Source organism: Pleurodeles waltl, chromosome 10, assembly GCF_031143425.1.
Source record: "Pleurodeles waltl isolate 20211129_DDA chromosome 10, aPleWal1.hap1.20221129, whole genome shotgun sequence".
NCBI classification, from domain to species: domain Eukaryota; kingdom Metazoa; phylum Chordata; class Amphibia; order Caudata; family Salamandridae; genus Pleurodeles; species Pleurodeles waltl.
Window position 1 is genome coordinate 500,482,701 of NC_090449.1, and position 19,911 is coordinate 500,502,611.

The following is a 19,911-nucleotide window of genomic DNA, read 5'->3' on the forward strand; positions in this document are numbered from 1 at the left end:
CGCTGTGTTCAGGAATGATTTTGTTGGGGGAAGCAGCTGGTCAGCCATCTGCTCCCAACCTGCTGATGTGTACTGGGATTCCTGCACCGAGGACGCCGCCGACACGCCCCTCCTGCCCTTGCCATGCGCGGTGTCAAAGAAGCATTCGCTGTTATCATGCAGATGTCGAGTGTGGAAACGCCAATTTATCCGAGGTCTGTACCCCACATAATTAAGGCTCAAGGGTAGGATGTGGGTGTGTATACATAGTACCTCAGGGGCAGCTACTGTATCCAGTGTTTTCACTTCATTGAAGCACACGCTGAAGATGTCAAGGGAAGAGAAGTTGCCTCACTGTCAAAGCTGCTGACTTTGAAAGTGGGGAACCAAATTCGAGTTCTGGCCTCAGCTCAGCATCCGGTGACCCTATGCAAGTCAAGCTCCTTGCCGAAAAAAATGCTCTCTTTTTACATCAAACAATACTGAAACGGCTGAGGCCTACAGGCCTATATCCTGCAAGAAGTCGGTTAGGCTCCAACCTCCCCTGAGGAAGTGTTGTTGTGGCGTTTATCCCTTAGGGTGGGCCTCACTTGAGGCAGAAATGCACAGATTACTTACTGGTAATTGCATTACTCCAAGTCCATCTCTTGCTTAGATCTGTTATATAGTTGAGTCCTCATTGCTTCCTCCAACAGTTCTGCCGAAGCATAAAATCCCCTCCGCCCCTTAATTCCTGTTTTATCTCCAAGCCCATTGACCAACAGTTGGCCTGGCTATATATGATTGGAGGGAGGATGTAACTAATATAACTGAGAGATGGACCTGGTGTATTGCAATTACCAGTAAGTAATCAATGCATTTCCCCCTCCCCCTTTGCTTAGGTTCCTTATGTATTTGAGATGTACCCAAGCTAAAAGAAAGCCAGGACAACTGCGGATTTATGCAGAACTAAAATCATCTATTAGCATATTTCTTATTATTATTACTCCATAGCACACAGAAACTTCGAACCAAAAGATCTTCTACTGCAGGGCTCTTTGTGACTCTGTAGAGTTTGATTAGTGTAGAAGGAACCACCTATGTGGCTACCCTACAGATCTCGGAGAAAGATGTCTCCAAGACTCCACTGGATAATCTGACATACCTCTAGTTGACAAGCCCTGCACACATAGAGGAGAAGATGCCCATATTTGTTTAGGCCAAAGAAATCAAGGATTGAATCCACCTGCTTAAAGTTCGAGTGAATGGTTTTAGACCTTTCCTGGCAGGCTCAAATTTAACAAATAAATAAGAGGCATGCCTGAACTCTTCTACTCTCGCCAGATAAATCAGAATTGTCCTACTGACATGTTAAAAAATGACCTTGTCAAGATACTGAGGATCCAGAAAAAACACATTGGCAAAATAACGTCTCGTTGGGATTAGAAAGAAAGGTTTACTTTGGGAATGAACTCTGGACCTAGCTCTTAACACAAATCTACCCTCAAAGACCCTCAAGAACACAGCCTGACACGACAGTGCACCCAGTTGCACCAATCTCTTGGCCAAAGTAACAGTCAGCACTTTCAATATCAGTGTCTTAACATCAATCCAGTGGAAAGGCTCAAAAGGCAGACACTTCAAAGCCTGTAATGCCAGTGGAAGATCCCAGGCTGGACAGACCGATGGTAGACAAGGCCATATATTAGAAAATCCCATGAATAACTTCTGTACCAGTCCCTGTGCATCTTCTAAATTTCCCAAAGGAACACTAAATGCCTTTCTCGCCGCCCACTGAATCATCAGGGTTGAAGGGCAAAGCCCGTATTGAAAACCCATTATGAACAAATTGTAAAATATGAGGAAGATCGGAAGGAAGAGGCATTAACAGCGCCTTCACACATGACTACCTAAAAGACGTCCAATGTCTTGGATAGGAAGCTTTAGTGGATGGTCTTCTCGAGGTCTGAATGGTAGAGGAGACTGAATATGATAACAGCTGAGATCTCAACCCTGCCCTCTAAGCCTCCAAGCTGTCAAATTGAGAGAAACAAGAGGCTCCTCCTGATGAATGGGAAATACCTGAGGAGATGGGACTGTTAGTAGTAGCCACTTCTGGTCCATCTTCATTGCTACCAAAGGATGAAACCAGGATGAGGAGGGTCAGGCTGGAGCAACTTGGATCACCAGAGCAACCTTCCTTCTCGCCATGACCAGACACTGCTGTATCAAAGGTAAAGGAGGGAACACTTCCAGCCATGGACATAACAGAGCATCTATTCCCAAGCTGAGGCTTCTCTCATCCTTGAGCAAAATATGGTGAGCACACCGTTGTACGAAGATGCAAAGAGATCTATCAACAGACACCCCCATCTCTGATACATCTGACTGAGCAATAGGAGAGAGACAGAAATTGTGGGAGGAGGGAATTTCCCTAATCCACCTGTCCGTTCAGGCATTCAGCAGTCCCTGAATATATATAGCTGTCAGAGAGATGAGACTGACTTAACTCCAAAAAAAGATCTGGTCCAAAATGACCAACAGAGACAGAGCCCTCGTATTGTCTGTTCTGATGATGACTGATTTGTCCCAAATCAAATGAGAAAAAGCCTGGAGAGCCAGGCAGATCGCCTTCAACTCCCTTCAATTGGCCAACCTGGCACTTTCAGTACTTGTCCAGAGATCCTGGACCTGTTGTGGATCAGTCCAAGCTCCCCATCACCGCTCGCTCGTGTCTATCATTTTGATTAGCAGTCTGGAGAACACAAGGGAATCCCTTTCAAAAGGTTTAGAGTATCCAACCACCAAGCCAGCTCCGATTTTATCTCCCTGGTTATCAGGAGAGTAACAGATGTCTTGAAAAGCTGGGGCCAAATGGTCCAGCACGAAACGCATCAGCTTGTTCAAATGGAATCGAGCCCAGGAAACCAAAAATATTGTTGCAGCTATGTCCCCCAGAATCCTCATCCATGCTGACACCTTGGGATGAGTCATCGTTATAAGATTCAATATGTGAGACTGGACCTTTAGTACGCTTTTTTCTGACAGAGTTCCTATGCTCTCGTCAATACGAAGTCGGGCACCTATAAAAATGCATCTTGTTCTCAGAGCAACTGGAACTTCTTGGCATTTATCAGAAATCTATGCTCCATCAACTGCTGCAAGACCTTACGTACCCTGTTGTTTGGTGTAAGGAATTGGAAAATACATTGCACTTCTCCAAATAGGGTGGTACACAGATTCCTTGTTGATACAGCAACACCATTAAGGGGGTCAGGACATTTGTGAATATCTGCAGGGCCGATTTCAAACCAAACTAGGGAACCTGATCTGGAAATGCAAGCCCTCCACAGCAAATCGAAGAAACCTTTGATGGTCTTGCTGAATATGCATGTGGAATTATGCGTCATGCAAATTGACTGTTGCCATAAAGTCTTGTTGGAGAGTGAAGAAATGACGTGTCAAAAAGACACCATATGAAAGCAAATTGCCTTCACCCAATGACTGAGCCCATTTAAGCACAACATTGGTCAATAATTATGGCTGACGTTCTAAACCAAAAGAGGATGGAGTACACCCCTTGACCCCATTCCCTTGGAATAACAGGAATAATTGTGTTCTTGAGTAGCAAGGCGGACACCGCTGTCCACAATGCTCCCTTTTTTGTGGGATCCCTGGGGACAGGAAATGAGATGCATTTGAGTCAAGAGGCTGCGTGCTGAACTTGATAAAGTAGCCATTCTGAATGATGCTCAGCACGCATTAAACCATAATAGAATTCCTTCAAGAGTGGAAACATTTCTTGATCCTTCCACCCACCGCTTCCAAGGCTGGAGGACACGAATAGCAAGGAGTGCTGAGTAGAAGATACAGCCTTGTTGGACCTCTCTTGCAATTTCCAGAAATTGTTTGGTTCTTACTTGCGACATTCTTCAGAATAGGACTTGGACTCCTTTTTTTAATACACCCTAGGATCGCTATTCCAGGGCTTGAAGTATCTAACAGAAGAGGATTTATAAGAATAGGAGTATTTTTTATCATTAAAGGATTTCCTCATCATCTCATCCAGCTGATCTCAGAAAAGCTTCTTGCCCTCAAACAGGATCTTTATGAAGGATGCCTTCTCAGAGAAGTCCGCCTTCCAATCTCTAAGCCAATGATTACTTCTAGCCATAATCACCGGGCTAGACGCAGCTGATGCAGCTTTGTTCATGTCAGTGAAAACATTGGTCAAAAAATGTTGATTGTTATGTTCCATCTGAATCAAGATGTCAGAAACAGCCTCTGCAAGAGACTCGAAATCCTACAGCAAGATAGCGAAATTAGTTCAGCATAGAAAGCGGCCCTCAACATCAGGTTTGCAGCACCAAAACATTTTTAAAGACCATTTTCCACCTTCTTGTCAACTGAGTCTGTTGGAGCACAATCATCTGGATTCAAGGGGGACCTCCCAATCAATGACTCCAAAATAGAATCAACATTGACAGTCTCATGAATAGACTCTGCCTCCTTTGGAGTATAGGATTTCTGAAGAAATATCAGAATCTGAAATTGATCTGGCTCCTCCCTATCCCTAAATATAGCCTATTTTGTCTTAGTGTGAAGCAGAAGAGCCAGCATTGCAGGCTGAGCATATTGGGAGAATATACCTTAAGCATCCTCTTCCATCGGCCGAGGATCAAAGTCTAGTTTACTTCTAATATGGATTAAAATGGTTGCCAACTCTCCTCTGGAAATATACTTCCCCCAGCGGTGCTAGTCTTGTCAGATGGTGAATCACTGGCCGAATCCATGACCATTGCTGGCTGTCCCCGTTTTTTTGGCTTTATAAGGTTTAGCAGCTAAAGCTTGCGCTACTGCCTCATCAGTCATAGCCTGATCCTGCCCTTCTGTTAACCTCTCTGGGCTACCAGGCGAACGAGATTTTGAATGTCCTTGGCCATGATGCAAAGATTCACCACCATCCGCTGCTACAGCACATACATATGGCTCCTTACCTCCTGTTCTGCCATCCCAGCGTTAGAAGAGCACAGCAGCTCCCTGCCAGACAGCATATTACTCTCCCTTGAGAGGCATAGTCCTTCCAACGAGGAAGTAATGCAGCGCGCGTGCTCAGCTTCCCCCTCAGCGCCCTCCTGCAATCAGCACCCTTTATTGGGAGCCGAAGCCCTTGTCGAGGCCCTCTTGTTGACGCCGGAGGCTTTCTCCACCGGGGACTCTGCAACCACAGTCTCTTCCCCAGAGGGAAATGAGTACCGTCCTTGTTCCTAAAGGTAACAAAAAGAAATAGGAAGTAAGGTGGGGAAAGGCGCTTTTATAGTTTGAGAGGAGTATCGGGACAGTCGAGGAGGCATCAACTATGTACGGAATCTAAGGGAGGGACGAGGGGGTAATGGCAGCACAAGGGTATTTTGTACTCTGAGAAGGACAGCAAGGTCCTCCATTGTGGACCTCCTCTAGTGCAGAGTGTACTAGGGCTCTGTTTTATGCCCGTGTAGTACCACAACAGGGTATTATTGCACTAGAAGTAATAGTACTGCTACTGTCATTTGACATTTGCGTAGTTCCCAGATGCTACTTCAATGACACTGCAATACTCAAACTTTTATATTTTGTTACATGTTGGAGCACATGACCTTGGTTAGAAATACGTGTGGGTGTAGCAAAACGCATGAGAAAAGAGTGTGGTATGCGTGAGGTCCTGAACGGTATTACGTACTTTGAAGCAGTATGTAGACATGCAGGATTTTTTTAACAGCTTTATTTTGCATTTTCATAATATGAAAACATGACAAACATTTCAGATAAATCTCGAGCGTTGAGAATGCAATAGCAGGGGAAGATTCAAGATAGGTCTACCTTCATCACCAAAGTTAATAAAATGTGTATTACAGACAGGGTGTGGCACCGTCGCACATCTCAAATTAATGGACTCAACCCTCCAACCCTCTTGAACCTGGATAGGTGACAGCAGTCATTATAAGCATCGTGGGAAAAAGTCTGTCTGCCCCGGGGCTCTCAAGAGGACCAAAAAGTGGCTTGTGTGGCAGCAATATGCTGGTGATGGAGTGTATATTGTTAAGGCCTCGCCCCAAAAATGTGTATTGCCAGGCATGTCTACCTTGTTTGTAGGAAAGTGCCCTTTCCGCGCACCCCCTTCCAACAGAGCTCTGAGCCCCCAAACATTCTATAGAGTCCTAGGGTGTGCGGTATCCAGCAGGTTAGGATTTAATGAGTTCTCTTTGTATCAGGAGCAAATGGAGGACTTAGAGGCCCTCTGCCATATTGCTTCCCAAGTTTTGTCTGTTATGTTAGTGGCCAATTCCCTTTCTCACAGTTTTGCAAAGGTATGTCTCTTTGGGAGGTTGAGATTAAGATATAACGATATAACCATGACATGCCTCAACAGCGAGTATTATTGAGGTATAAGGTTTCTATGTGTGTTTTTTCTCTTTGCATAGTTAAGCGGGTGGGGGTCTTCGGCCCAATGTAGTGCCTGTCCAATTCAATAGGCATCCCGCCTTGTCTGGGTGTACTTTTCAGTGAGGTCCTCATTTGTCCTCAAATCCTCGTCCGTATGGAAGTCTCAGAGAGTGGGAGATCTGCCCATATCCCAACTAAAGGAACCTGGGAGTACCGCGCCCAGGGGAAAGTCTGGGTTTTTAGCCTAGCCAGGGGAGTGAGAGGAAAAGGATATGGGGGAGGACAGGTGTCGCCCTCGACCTCTCTCCAATAAGCTAGGAGCGTGGATGCCAATGGTAGGGTTTTGGAGATCGCATGTCCAAGCTGACATGGGAAGCCACAGGAGCCTGCCCAGAGGAGACGAAGAAAAGGCCTGCTCCACCTGAACTTAAGGTTTGTTGTCTGGGTCTTGGTTCCAATCCAGAGAGGGCTAAAGCTGCTTTGCCAGAATGTATGTGGCAACATTGGGAAATCCTAAACTGCCCTCAGTCATGGGTCAAAAGAGGGTCACCTGCACCACCCTTAGTGGTTTGCCCCTCCAGATGAAGCTAAGCATTTTGTTCCATATTTGTGTCTGCATCGTTTTGGGGATTGTAAGGGGGAGGGTTTGGAGGACATATAGTAGTCTGGGGATGAAGTTAATTTTAAGACAGCTGAGCTGGCCTAGCCAGAAGATCTCTAGTTTACCCCATCTATTGAGGTTTATGAAACGGGCAGTGAGCATGGGGGGAATATTGCAATCATACAAGGAGTCTGTTTGTGTTGGAAGTTGGACCCCCAGGCATATGATCGCTGATGTCATCCATTCAAAGCCTCTGCTCTGGACGGGATTTTGAGACTGTTCCGCAGGTCTATCACTTCCATGCCCATGATTTTGAGAAATTAAGTTTGAAGCCCAAAGCTTGAGGAAACAAATCGTGTATACATGCAGGTTTGATAACATGTGGATGACGAGTAGCTCATTTGTATATTCCTTCATTAGGTGCATTGTTAGGGACTTCCACATGGTAATAGTGGCTACATTTTAGTCCATAAAGCTGTTTTGAGGTAAACTATCCAGAAAAGTGTGGTAGTGGCTAAAGCATGTCTGTGTGGGCTGATGGGTGTTTCATACTTGAACAGTCTCAATCTCAGATAGTAAAGTAAGGCCCACTGGAACTGTGAATCAATGGAGGACCAAGTGATACAGTAGAGTGGCAAAAAAGCAACTTATGCAGCATAACATTCTGTGGCAGCATTATTTATCCACGTTGTTATTTTACTACATGTTAATACTGGTAGGGCAAAATTGTTATCTATATATATCACCTAAATTCAATAACCAACAACCAATTAACATTGTAACTGGTGTGGCACTGCGCAGCAGCACATTACTTTTTAGTACTGTTTGATGCTTTTGAAATAGAAACATTTTGGTGGAGATCTGCAAATTAACCATGAAATTGTGGCATGTGTGGTAAATCCATTGTTATGCTAAAAATTCCGCTGCTGCAGAATTGCATAATTCCAGTGACCCTGGTCATAGTCACATACACTGGCAATATATATATAGACACATGCTGCTGCTGATGTGGTCTTAGGTTCAATACCATGGTATAGCTCCAAAGATATCACAGATGAACGTGCCAGCAGAAGTTGTAATAATAGTGTAGTTGAGGATCAGCAATTGTACTTTTAGCTGCAGTAGCTGTATTATAGTAGCTGTAGTAGTTTTAGTGAAAATTAGTATAGATTGCTAATTCTCGTAGTAGACGTTAAACAGTGCTACTACATATTACTATTGTGATTAGTGGTAATTGTAGAGCTGAAAGAGGTTACTATTACTATTACTAATATTACTACGTTCTCACTTGCCTCTGCTTGTCGTAGCTTCTCCTTCTTCAGCCATTCATAGAATGGTAAATGCACCAAGTCACGTGCGTTGGCTCAGTGCCCCTTTTCAGGATTGGAAATGCCAGACTTCAGGGATCTGGGTGAGGTACCGCCGTACCGGACAAAGGCAATTGAACAAGCACTGTATAGTGAACACTGGAAACGTAAGAACACCACGCCACCGAATTCAGGACAAACCTTTAACACAACCGTTATCTCACTGCATACACGGGCGTATTCTTTTACACAACCACAGCTTTTTGAAGCATATGTGCAGACTTGCCTAGTGCAAAATCATATGTGTTCTCACGTATATGTCTGTTAGGTTTATATAGGGTGATGCAGCCGAAAAGCACTAGAGCTTAATGGGTAAAAAACTTAATTTAGATGTACCAAGATTTTCGTTGCATCCCGCTGCTTGCACTGCCAGATGTCGGAGTTGCCAAATATCGAACCTTCTTAGTCTTGATTCCAATTCGTGAGTCTTTCTTCTGACTCTACACTCTATATTTGTATTCCACTCTTCCAGGTTCGTTGTCATCTTTTGCTTTTCTATTTGTTGTTTTCTTATCTTTGTCTTCCTCCTTATTTCTCCCTTTTCTGACTTTTTCTCTCGTGCACTTGGTTAAAGGGTGATAATGAAAGATAAGTTCTGGTCCCAAAACGTGAGTCTGGTGGCCACCACCTGCAGACATCTTTACAAATGAAACAACGGCTCACATCTGAATAGATGCATCGTATGGAAACATATGGATTGGTATTCTCACATACCAATTAACCTTCTTGGTGTGAAAAAATGTCTCCTCCTTCAATACGCTGAAGTTCCCAAAACATACCAACCCGACATCAAAGTGAGAAGGGCCTGAAAATGCTTTAAACCTCAACCTGTACAAAAAAGAATGTATGCTCACAGCTCCCAAATCCACCACATTCCAATATCCATCAATGGGCCATCCGTCTCTTAGATGACAACTTCCCCACACCTGCTGCTGTACAATCCCTAGGTTTCATTCTGTACTCTCAAGTAGCTAAACCTGCACATCAACTTTCTAGTTCAATGTTGCCCAATCTTGATCCTGATGGGCCGTGCCCAGGCCACATTTTTAAGATACTAAATCAGTGGTTTGAGTTTTGATTCTTTGTTTGTAAATTTCTGTCACACTGATATCCAGAAAATCTTGCACGTCACCCACCCTTGCAGTCAACACTGGTGAGCTTTCAACTTTACTTTAACAGATAGACACCTGGCTCCCATCTTCAATCTAGAGCCAATATCCAAGACTTAGTTGTGTTACATGATTAATCTTACCTGCTACTGTGCCAGCCTTGTTAGAAGCGTCCACACAGGTAGCAGCTAGGATACTAGCAGGCGCAAAATGCTGTTACCCTATCTCCTCCTCATAAAGCATCTCCATCTGCAACCTCTTAAAGCTGTAGCAAATTTCTAAACAGTCTAATCACACCTAGAGGAATATGCAGCTCCACTCCCTCCATTCAGCCATATTATAAAAAATATCCTGAGGCTCAAGATACCAAAGGAGCATAAGTATCTCATGATTTCAAATCCCAAGCTTGACAGCCAAACACAGATCCTCTCTGTCTTAGTAGGCGCACTCTTGTAAGTCAGGGGCTAAACTGAGCAGACTCATTTTCACAGATAATGTGGTATAAACATCATTGTTGAATTACAGCAGAATCCCTTTAATCATGTTGCAATAGGTTTTACAACCCCACCAGGCATTACCAAACAGAGAGACATTCCAAAACTCGTATTGTGATTGCTGATGATGTAAAAATGGTTAGGAGAAGAAGCGTTTTACTTGTCATGGCAGTGCCCTTTTAAGTTTTCAAGATTAAAAGTAAATCTTTGATGGTTTCATGCTTACAATCACTTTGGGTGACCTTGACCTAGAAACAATAATTTTGACTGGTAGCGCTTTTCTTTTATGGTAAAACAGCAAGTCTTAACAGAAAGGCCTGTCCCGTTCTCTATTAACCTTGTTTTATTACATTTGAGGGTGGTTCCCAAGCTTAAGACCTTGTTTTCCTCTTTGCCATGGTGGAAGAGTAACACTAAAAATATCCTACTGTCGTGAATGTTTTGCAGTGATCCATCAAGCAGGGGCTGAGAAAAAGGGGGAGGAGGGTCCCAAAACGCATTTTCCCTATTCATTTTCCCATAGGGCTTTATATCCCGAACCGCTTGACAGAATTACACCAAATTTGGCAGAAAGATAGCTATTGGTCCAGAAGGAGTGCTTTTTGTGATTTGGTGTAAATCCGTTCACTAGTTTTAGAGATATTAAAGGGAAAAAATATAGATTTTGAGGCACGCAGGTACTCCGCGTAACCAACTGTCCTCGTGCTGATATCCGATTGGCTGCCAACACTTCAACAAGGGAGTGTTGGCAGCCATCTTGGGACTCGGCTTCACCCACTCACAGACCCACTCAGACACTCACTCAGAGACAAATGCACCCACTGACAGAGCCACTCAGACTCATGCACCCACTCACAGACCCACTCACAGACTCACTCAGAGACTCACACACCCACTCACAGACCCACTCAGACACTCACACACCCACTCACAGTTGCTCTCAGGGACTCATGCACACCCTCACAGACCCACTCAGACATTCACATACCCACTCACAGAACCACTCAGAAACTCACACATACACTCACAGACCCGCACAGACACTCACACACACACTTGCAGAGATACTCTCACACCCACTGTCACACCCAGAGACACTCTCTCACACCTACTCTCACACCCAGTCTCACACCCAAACAGACACTATCACACCCACCCTCACACCCAGAGAGGCAGGCCTTGCAGCCAACTCCGGCTGCACATGGCCAAAGGACGTGCGCAACGCGAGGTTGGGTGGTTATAGGGGGTTGGCCAGCCATTCGCGGGTGATGGTTGGATTAACGTATAGTAATGAAAATTTCTTTCTGTTAAAAACACCATAGAAAATCATAGAAAAAAAAAAGGTTACAGGGACGTTACAGTTAGGAAATAGAGTTAAAAAACCATAGAAATTCACTTACAAAAACAAAGGTTACAGGGCCATTATAGTTTAGTTCTGAATTTACTGGCACAAAACCAGAGAAGTTTGGCAGTTATAGTTATAGTTATTTCAAGTAACAATAACTCGCGGCTTAAGATAATTATATCCAAACTATAAATAAGGTAACTATATCCAAAGACTATAACACCCCGTAACGTTTGTTTTTTAAGTATATATATATATATATACATATATATATAAATATATATATATATATATATATACATATATATATATATATATATATATATATATATATATATATATATATATATATATATATATATATATAAATATATGGCAGTCGCCACTAGATATAGTTAGGACCTAGGTTCTATAGAAAAAGTGTTTTTTGTTTTGCTAATAACTTTGGCGCCGTTTGATGAATCTTAAAAAACTTTCCCAAAAATACGACACTCACTTCAGTGTCTGTCTGGAAAGTTTTGGGCTGATCCATCAAGCGGGAGCCAAGAAAAAGGGGGGGGGGGTCCCAAAATGTTTTTTCCTCATGCATTCTTCCATTGGGATTTTGAACGGGAACAGCGCCAAAACCACTGGACGCAATTACACCAAATTTGGAAGAAAGGTAGTTCTAGGTTCAGGAAGTGACCTTTTTGCTATTTGGTGTAAATCCGTTCAGTACTTTTGAGAAATCTAAAAAAAAAATGGTATATATAGGAACGCGAGGGCTCCACAAACCTGCCCGATCTCATGCTGAGATCTGATTGGCTGCCTACACTTCAGCAAGGAAGTGTTGGCAGCCATGTCGGGACTTGGTTTCAGCCGAGTCCCAGAAAAAAAGAAAAGGGGCCCAGGTTGGGTTACCCTGACCCCTTAGCTCTGGTGCTGGGGTCCCAGAAGGACACCCACAGAGCAAAAAAGCATTTTTTTAAATTTTCAGCAGGACAAGCAGCAGATCTACAAAAAAAACAAAAAAAACAAGTGCAGGCTCCCGCACTTGTTTAAATGAAGCCCCCAGGTGGGCCAGGTGTGGGAGAACTGAAATTTTGAATGTGGGGGGGCCGCCCAGGCCTCTCGCAGCCTTGGGAATGCCCACCTCCCTGGGGCGGATTAGTAATCAAATTGGGCGAAGGCTGTGGCCAACATACACTGTGTATGGCCAAAGGCCTTGTGCAGCGTGGTGTGAGGATACATGCTTACATGTTGTAAACACTCCAAAACTGTAAATCCACATTTCAGCACCCACGATGTAAGCACACATCAGAATACACGCACTATAAAGAAATTTTCAGGAACCACATACAACATAAGCATCCACTGAAAGACTCACCTGATGAGAATAAACACCTAAAAATGTGCATAAATTAAAGAGAATTCTGAGGATGCAAATACTGGAAACACACTTGAAACTTGTACTCTGAGAACACACAGCCTAACTCTCACAAATTGTAAACACACACTTCAGCACTCACCATGAAATAAGCGAACACTTGGATGCCTTTAACCTACATCCATATCATATTGTAAGTTCTATATTAGTTATATAACCTACACACATATTTGAAGATTTGCACAATATAAGCACACGCATAAGCACTCTTAGACTGTGAAAACACACTTGAACATCTGCACGCTGAGACTACACATATGGGGCTCCGGCAGAGTGTAAACACACCTATGTACACTCATATCCTGTAAACATGTGCAGTAATACTTACATGCTGTAAAAACACCCACTACAGGTGCACATTTGAATACTCACTGCTTGCAAAGCTGTAGATGTTCATGTGCACCCTGTAACACACCTTGGAACATAGAGTGCAAACAGACATCAGAAGGCTCACATACTGTAAAGACATGTCTGAACAGTCACATACCGTAAACCTAGATCTGCACAGTACACTCTGATAAAGCAAACACGCATCTGAACGCATGCATGCTGCAACCTTGCATTTGTACAATGCACCCATGTCCGTTTATACTGTACTGGCTTCACTCACCGTCTGTAAACATGCATCTGAACATCTTTATTGTGTAAAAACAACTGCATGTGCACACGAGTAGTCTTTAATACTGCAAACACACACCATTATAGTTTACTGACGCTCTGTTAACACATATTTGTATTAGTACAGGATGCTCACACTTCTTAAACAAGCAACTGTACTTTTACATACTGTTGGGCAGATCTGAGCATCCACTTACTGTGAACAAGGCTGCACAGTACATTTACATCCTGTAAGTGAACATCTGCACCCTTGCATCTGTAATACACATCAGTAAAGAACATTAACACACATTCTTTATAAAGATCAATGTACGCTAACCTACCGTAACAACTATCTGAGCACCCACTTGCTGCAAACACACCACTATACAGTACATCTCCATTCTATGAATATATATTTGCACACTTGAATTTTGCAATACACAACTGTGCTATACACTAACTTGTGATCTTTAAAAAGATAAGTGTACACTTACCTACTGTAGCATACATCTGAGTACAAACTTACTGTAAACCAACAGCTGTGCAGTACATCTCCATTCCATAAGTACACATCAGCACTCTTGCATTCTGTAATACACATGTAATACACATCTGTGCAGTACACTAACTCAAAATCTTTAAAAAGTATGTGCACATTTACCCACTATAACATACATCTGAGCATACACTTACTGTAAACACTCAGCTGTGCAGTACATCTCCATTCCATAAGTACGTATTTGCACACTTTCATTCTTTAATGCACGTCTTTGCAGTCCACTAACTCACAATCTTTAAAAAGATAAGCGTACACTTACCTAATGTAGCATACGTCTGAGAACACACTGTAAACCAACAGTTGTACAGTGCATCTCCATTCCATAAGTACACATCTGCACATTTGCATTTTGTAATACACATCTGTGCAGTACACTAACAATCTTTACAAATATGTGGACACTTACCTACTGTAACATACAGCTGAGCACCCACTTACTGTAAACACACAGCTGTGCAGTACATCTCTATTCTGTTATTACACACCTGCATGCTTACATGCTGTAATACACATCTGTAACAGTAAAATGCTGCAGCCACAAATTCTCAGTGGTACTGTGCTCTTGCTGCTGCACCATACAACTGTATACTTGTGCTATAAACAAACGTTTGTGCAGTACCCTTGCATTCTATGTGTACAGATCCGCGTAATGCGCACTGGTATACACATCTGTATAATAAAGTGGCAAAATACGTTACCGCATAAATCATTTAAGCAACTAATAAATAAGCAAATCAAACAGATATGGTGGAGCAAGGACAAAGACAAGTTCAGGTCACGCTCCCACTCATGGATGACTATCAACACGTGCAAGGCGCCGACAGCACAGACATACCTGGGAGAAACACTAAATATATTTCTAAAAATAAAGATATTGCACGCCAGGTTAGGTCTACTCCCCTCATTGGACGCGGTCCCAAAATGGCTCAAACCCTCACAAAACGGGAAATGCAGGCTATGTGCATACCATCAGGAAGACTTCTTACAGCTTCTATGCATATGCCCTGCACTGTCACCCTGGCGCAAACTGTACCCCAATAATATGTTCATCTCAGACGGCATTAGATCATGCTGACAAGCTGTCCTATTTTGCCTCAAAGGACTGACACCTCAGCACATGGCATGTGTAGTAAAATTCATATTAAAAGCGGAACCCCTGTTGAAGGACTCTGTAACAAACTATGAAAGCTGAGGGAGCTATTTAGCTCATGACTGAACAACGTTTTTTAATGCTACTCTCACGCACAGCTTAGATGCAGGACATTATGGACAGCACAGAGTTTGAGGGGACAGGTCATATAATCATCCCCACGATGAAACAGACCTTCTTATTTAAATGGGCTTCCAATACCACATCTAGGTACCATTGTTTTTACTCTCTGTGAGTTAAAAACCCTGTTGGTCGTTTCTGGCTTACTAATTTTACCCTTTTAGGTATACTGCTGACTGCAACGATTTTTATTAATTATGTAATAAAGGTATATCTATCTAATAAAGTAACTCGTGTTCAGTAAACGCGCCTCTGGATACTTACCCGCTGCAATATACATCTGGACGGCCACATACATTACACATCCATAAGAACACTGCACGCGGCAAGCACAAGCCGGGGCTTCCGGGTACGGTCATACTTGTGGGCTTTCGGCGAGTTACTGCGATTTTGAGTAATCACTGCTCAGTCCCCAGGTATTGCTCTGTGAAGAGGGACTGGCTAGGGCAAAACAAATCTATACAGTGTATGCATCGTTTTATTGGCGGGTTAAAAGGCGCTAGTTGTACGTCTCGTTCTCTTCACGTCTCCTTCCTCCCACCCAGTCCCTATCGTTCTTGCCCCCGACAATCTTCCTGTCGTCTCTTTCCTGTCCTCCACTTTAGCTCTCCATTTTCACCTCTCCCCCGCTCTTACTCCGTTCTCCGTTCTCGTGCCTCCCTCCTCTTTACCGTTCTCCTCCTCCCTTCATCTCTCCTCCCCTCTCCCCTCATTCCTCCACCGCCCCCCTCGCCCCCACCTCTTCTTCTCCCGGCTCAGCAGCGTTATCCCAGCCCTCCCCACACTCAGACTCTGCAGCCCGGAGATGGGGCACCTGCAGCAGACGGGCAGCAGCGGGCATTAAGGAGCCGAGAGAGCCCGACCCCTCAGCGCGGTTTACGGGGTACAGACCCCCTGCCCCGGACATGCTGGGGGTCTGAGCAGAGCCCGGTCACGCGGAGGGGGCCCATGCCAGGATGGGGCGGGCAGTGCGGATCTGCAGGTGCCCCCCGCACCCCTTGGTGCTGGCAGCAGCTCTCACGCTCATCATCCTCCCGGCGAGCCGAGCGGAGACAGGTGGGACAGCGGGGGTGCTATCTACAGCAGGGCACTTGGGGTCAGAGAAGGGCGCCACGGCGGGGGCAGAGGGGGGCGAGAGACTAGGGAGCCCTCAAGTGCGGGTATAGGAATGAAAAGAGGACTCGCCCTGGTGCGGAGGGTGGTCGGTGTCAGTCTAGCGCTGCAGACCCACGGGGCACAATGGCGGGAGGTGGGCACTGCACCGGGAGTGGAGATCGTCGGAAGGCAATGGGGCAGATACCTGAGGGGAGGGTGACAGGCCGAGCACAGGGGTGTGGGCGGGCCAGGTGGCTTTAGGTTCCAGATCTGGAGAGGATGAGTGTACACATTACAGGTGGATGCGGACCTGGTGGCGGGGGGATGACCTGGGTGCGTGCTGCTTTGATCCCGGGTGGGAGGGAGGGGGGGGCAGTGTATCCGTGCGGGGCTGCGCTCTTCATGTTGATGCAGGCACACCTAGGACGAAGTAGAATGATTTTCACACCGCGTGTAAACCAGATATGGCTCGCGCAGTCAGCAAGTACCACGCAGAGATGCCCACCGACGCGTACAACCGCATGGTCACATACATGGCATTTACTATACAAGCCCATATGTACGTGCACCGAGCATTTTTATGAATTTATTTTATAAAATACCATACATTTTTTACATGTCGACAAAGGCCAATTCGTGTATCTAGATGAAAGGACGGGCTTACAAACGCCTCCCAATTCGATGGAATGAAGGCAATACTGTAGCCCACATGCCCTTCGGTAGAGTGCTACCAGTCCGCAAATGTGCTTCGACGTCTCGCCACGGGTATGGCGCGCTATGTAAATCCATTCCGTGTCGGACTAGCCTATAGGGAAACCAGGCAGTGTCTGATGGGCTGGTCTGACAGCTCAGTGTGTGCACCTGATTTTTTTCCAAACTGTGGGCCTGTTTTACGGTCCAGTGAGCTAGTATTTACTGTCCCGTTCCCCATTGTTGCTAAAAATATGGTACCTATGGTTATCAGCATTCATACAATGCTTAATAGTTCTGACGAGGCACTGAACTGATCTGCTGTTGGTTAGCAAGGTATCCCATACGGATCCACGTGTCAGTCCTGCTGCTAATACCCCTGTGCTGCACAGTCACGCATGTATATGTACCACACACTGACACCTATATATACTGTGAAACACATAGATGTCATGTGCATACGCAAAGGTTAATATGGATGGACTGCACACATGTTTGTGTGTGTACACAATATGTATGTGCATTGAGATTAGATCTATTAAAAAGTGAAATATGCAATGCACAGATTTCCAGTTTTGTATTAATGTATAGAGAACACTCATTGTATAATCAAATCACCATTTGTTACATTAAATTGTTAACGAAGTTGTCAGAGACTCAGATATATATGTATGTATAAATATATATTTAGAGATAAAAATATGCATACACACGTCGCGTGAATTCATAAACGCGCTTGCATCTACAGCTGTATAGGCACAGAAAGCGAGGCAGGGAGTGGGCGGATGCATTTAATAAAGAAAAGATGTCTTGATCCGATGGGCTGTGTGGAATAAAAGCCTATGGAGCTCGTCACGTGACCGTGCCTAGTGCCAGTGAATAATGCATGCCTCCTCTGCCTGCAGATGCAGGGCCTCTGCGCTGCTCCCCTTTTCTTCTACGTCGACAATGGCTGAATAGCTTCCCTCTTTCTAACTCTGAAACCCCCACCGCTTCACTCTAAATGTCCCCCAGCCCCCCGCACTCCGGCTGCCTTGATTAAGGAATCGTGGGCAGATATAAGTCAGCCCCACAGAGTGCCCACACTGCCTTGGGAATGTCATTCCGTTTTGGGCCCTAAGTGTGCTTGGAAGAAACCAAGCAACCACCGAGGCCTGGGTCACGGGGGCCAAGGACCTGCAGCTTAGGTCATTGAACTACACTCTGCACCTGGGCTCCTCCCATAAATACCTTGCACCTAGGGACGTATGTGTTATTTCTATACCGCAAACATATTCAAAAGGCAACGGAGCGCTATAAAGGGTCAAATGCAAGCGTAAAGTCAAAGAGTGACAGGAAAGGTAGCTGAGTTGTGGACGGTTAGTGTATTGTTATGTAGTGTTCTTTAAGGGGTGTGGTTTCAACTCTTTCCTAAATTGTAACTCCACCCATGAATGTTCAGCATACGGGCTCTTCTGAAAGATACCCTGCAGCCCCAGGACACCCCAAAGCTGGGCTCCTCCCAGGCCTACCCTGCACCTGGGTTCATCCAGGGATACACAGTTGCGGTTCTAGAGGGTAGGCCAGGTGGGCCAGGCCCACCCAAGGATTACTCTGACCCACCCAAGGCCATTTAGAATTGAAAAACAAAAGGTTTTCACCTTAATGTTTCAAATGGGCGTGCATCCCCATGGGCTCTCCCTTATCGTTTATTTGAATGATTAACACAATTGACATTGGACATATTCAGGCCCGGGGAGACGTGTGAAGTCAGCAGAGTTTAGTAGCTGCTATAATGCACAAATCACCAGGACCGATATCCTCATAACTAAATTAAGATTCTCGGTTTACTCCATAGCATTTTTAAACTTCAGTGCTTTACAAAGTAAAAAGCTTTCAGAGTTTTTTTTAAAAACACGAAAACCTGTAAAGTGGCCCTGTATGGTAGCAGAAACATTTCTTCTGCTACATATGTCCAGGGGAAGCATGCTGCAGTCAAAGTTCTGCATCTTAAAGATCTGACAAGCAGCTTCTCTCCCCTTCCCCAAAGCACACCAGAGAAAGCGAATTCTGTAGCACCTTGGCTGCTGATTATTGTGTTAAAAATGTCAAAAGCAGACAGATGCTAATACCTAAAATATCCGTTAATTTAATATTTATTTTTTTAGATAGTACCCCTTGGTTTTCATAGCCCACCCATGCTTCTTTACGGCCCTCTCAAAAAAAAATCCGAGAGCTGGGCCTGGGGATACCCTGCACATGGGCTTCTCCCAGCAAAACCCTGAAGGCTGGGCTCCTACCAGGCATACCCTGACCTGGTTTTGCTCCATGATACCCTGCACACAGGCTCCTCCCAGGCCTACCCTGCATCTGGGTTCGTCCCAGGATACCCTGCACACAGGCTCCTCCCAGGTACACCCAAAGGCTGGGCTCCTACCAGGCATACTAGGCACCTGGGCTTGTCTCATGATATCCTGCACACGGGCTCCTCCTAGGCATTCCATGTTCCTGGGTTTGTTCCAGGATACCCTCCATATGGTCTCCTCCCAGGGACACCCTGAAGGCTGGGCTCCTCCCAGGCCTAGCCTTCACCTGGGATCGTCACAGGTTCCCCCGCACATGTGCTCCTCTCAGGGACACCCTGCAGACTCAGCTACTACCTGGATATTGTGCTGCAGGGCTCTTCCTTCGCCCTGCTGCAACCTAAGCTGCTCCATAGGTAAACTGCAGACTGGGCTGCTCCCAGGGATGCTTTACACCCTGGAACAAGCTGCACAAGGGCTCGGGCCTCCTTCATGAACACTCCAAAGCCCCAGCTCCGTCAGAGATACACTGCTGTCTGGGCTTCTCATTGGATACCCTTACTTGTCTACAATGTGCTTCGACACCTCATCAGGGGAATGGGGCACTATATATATGTAATGACAATACCGTACTCTGCAGCCCCAGGTTCTCTATTATAGCGCACAGTTTGGGCTCCCCTGTGACATAATGA

The 19,911-nt window shown here is 45.0% G+C and overlaps 1 protein-coding gene across 7 annotated transcripts in view; it reads left to right on the top strand.

Annotated features, from left to right (window-relative positions):
- The first annotated feature begins 15,732 nt into the window (after positions 1–15,732).
- CSPG5 (chondroitin sulfate proteoglycan 5) overlaps positions 15,733–19,911 on the top strand; it is a 229,490-nt gene continuing 225,311 nt past the window's right edge. For 2 of the 7 annotated variants that reach the window (XM_069210875.1, XM_069210876.1), the window contains exon 1: positions 15,781–16,208. In XM_069210875.1, the coding sequence (XP_069066976.1) occupies positions 16,109–16,208 (100 nt within the window). In that variant the 5' untranslated portion in view covers positions 15,781–16,108. Of the gene's footprint in view, positions 16,209–19,911 lie in introns of all 7 variants that reach the window. The other 5 variants (XM_069210880.1, XM_069210874.1, XM_069210877.1 and 2 more) reach the window with 5 other exon arrangements.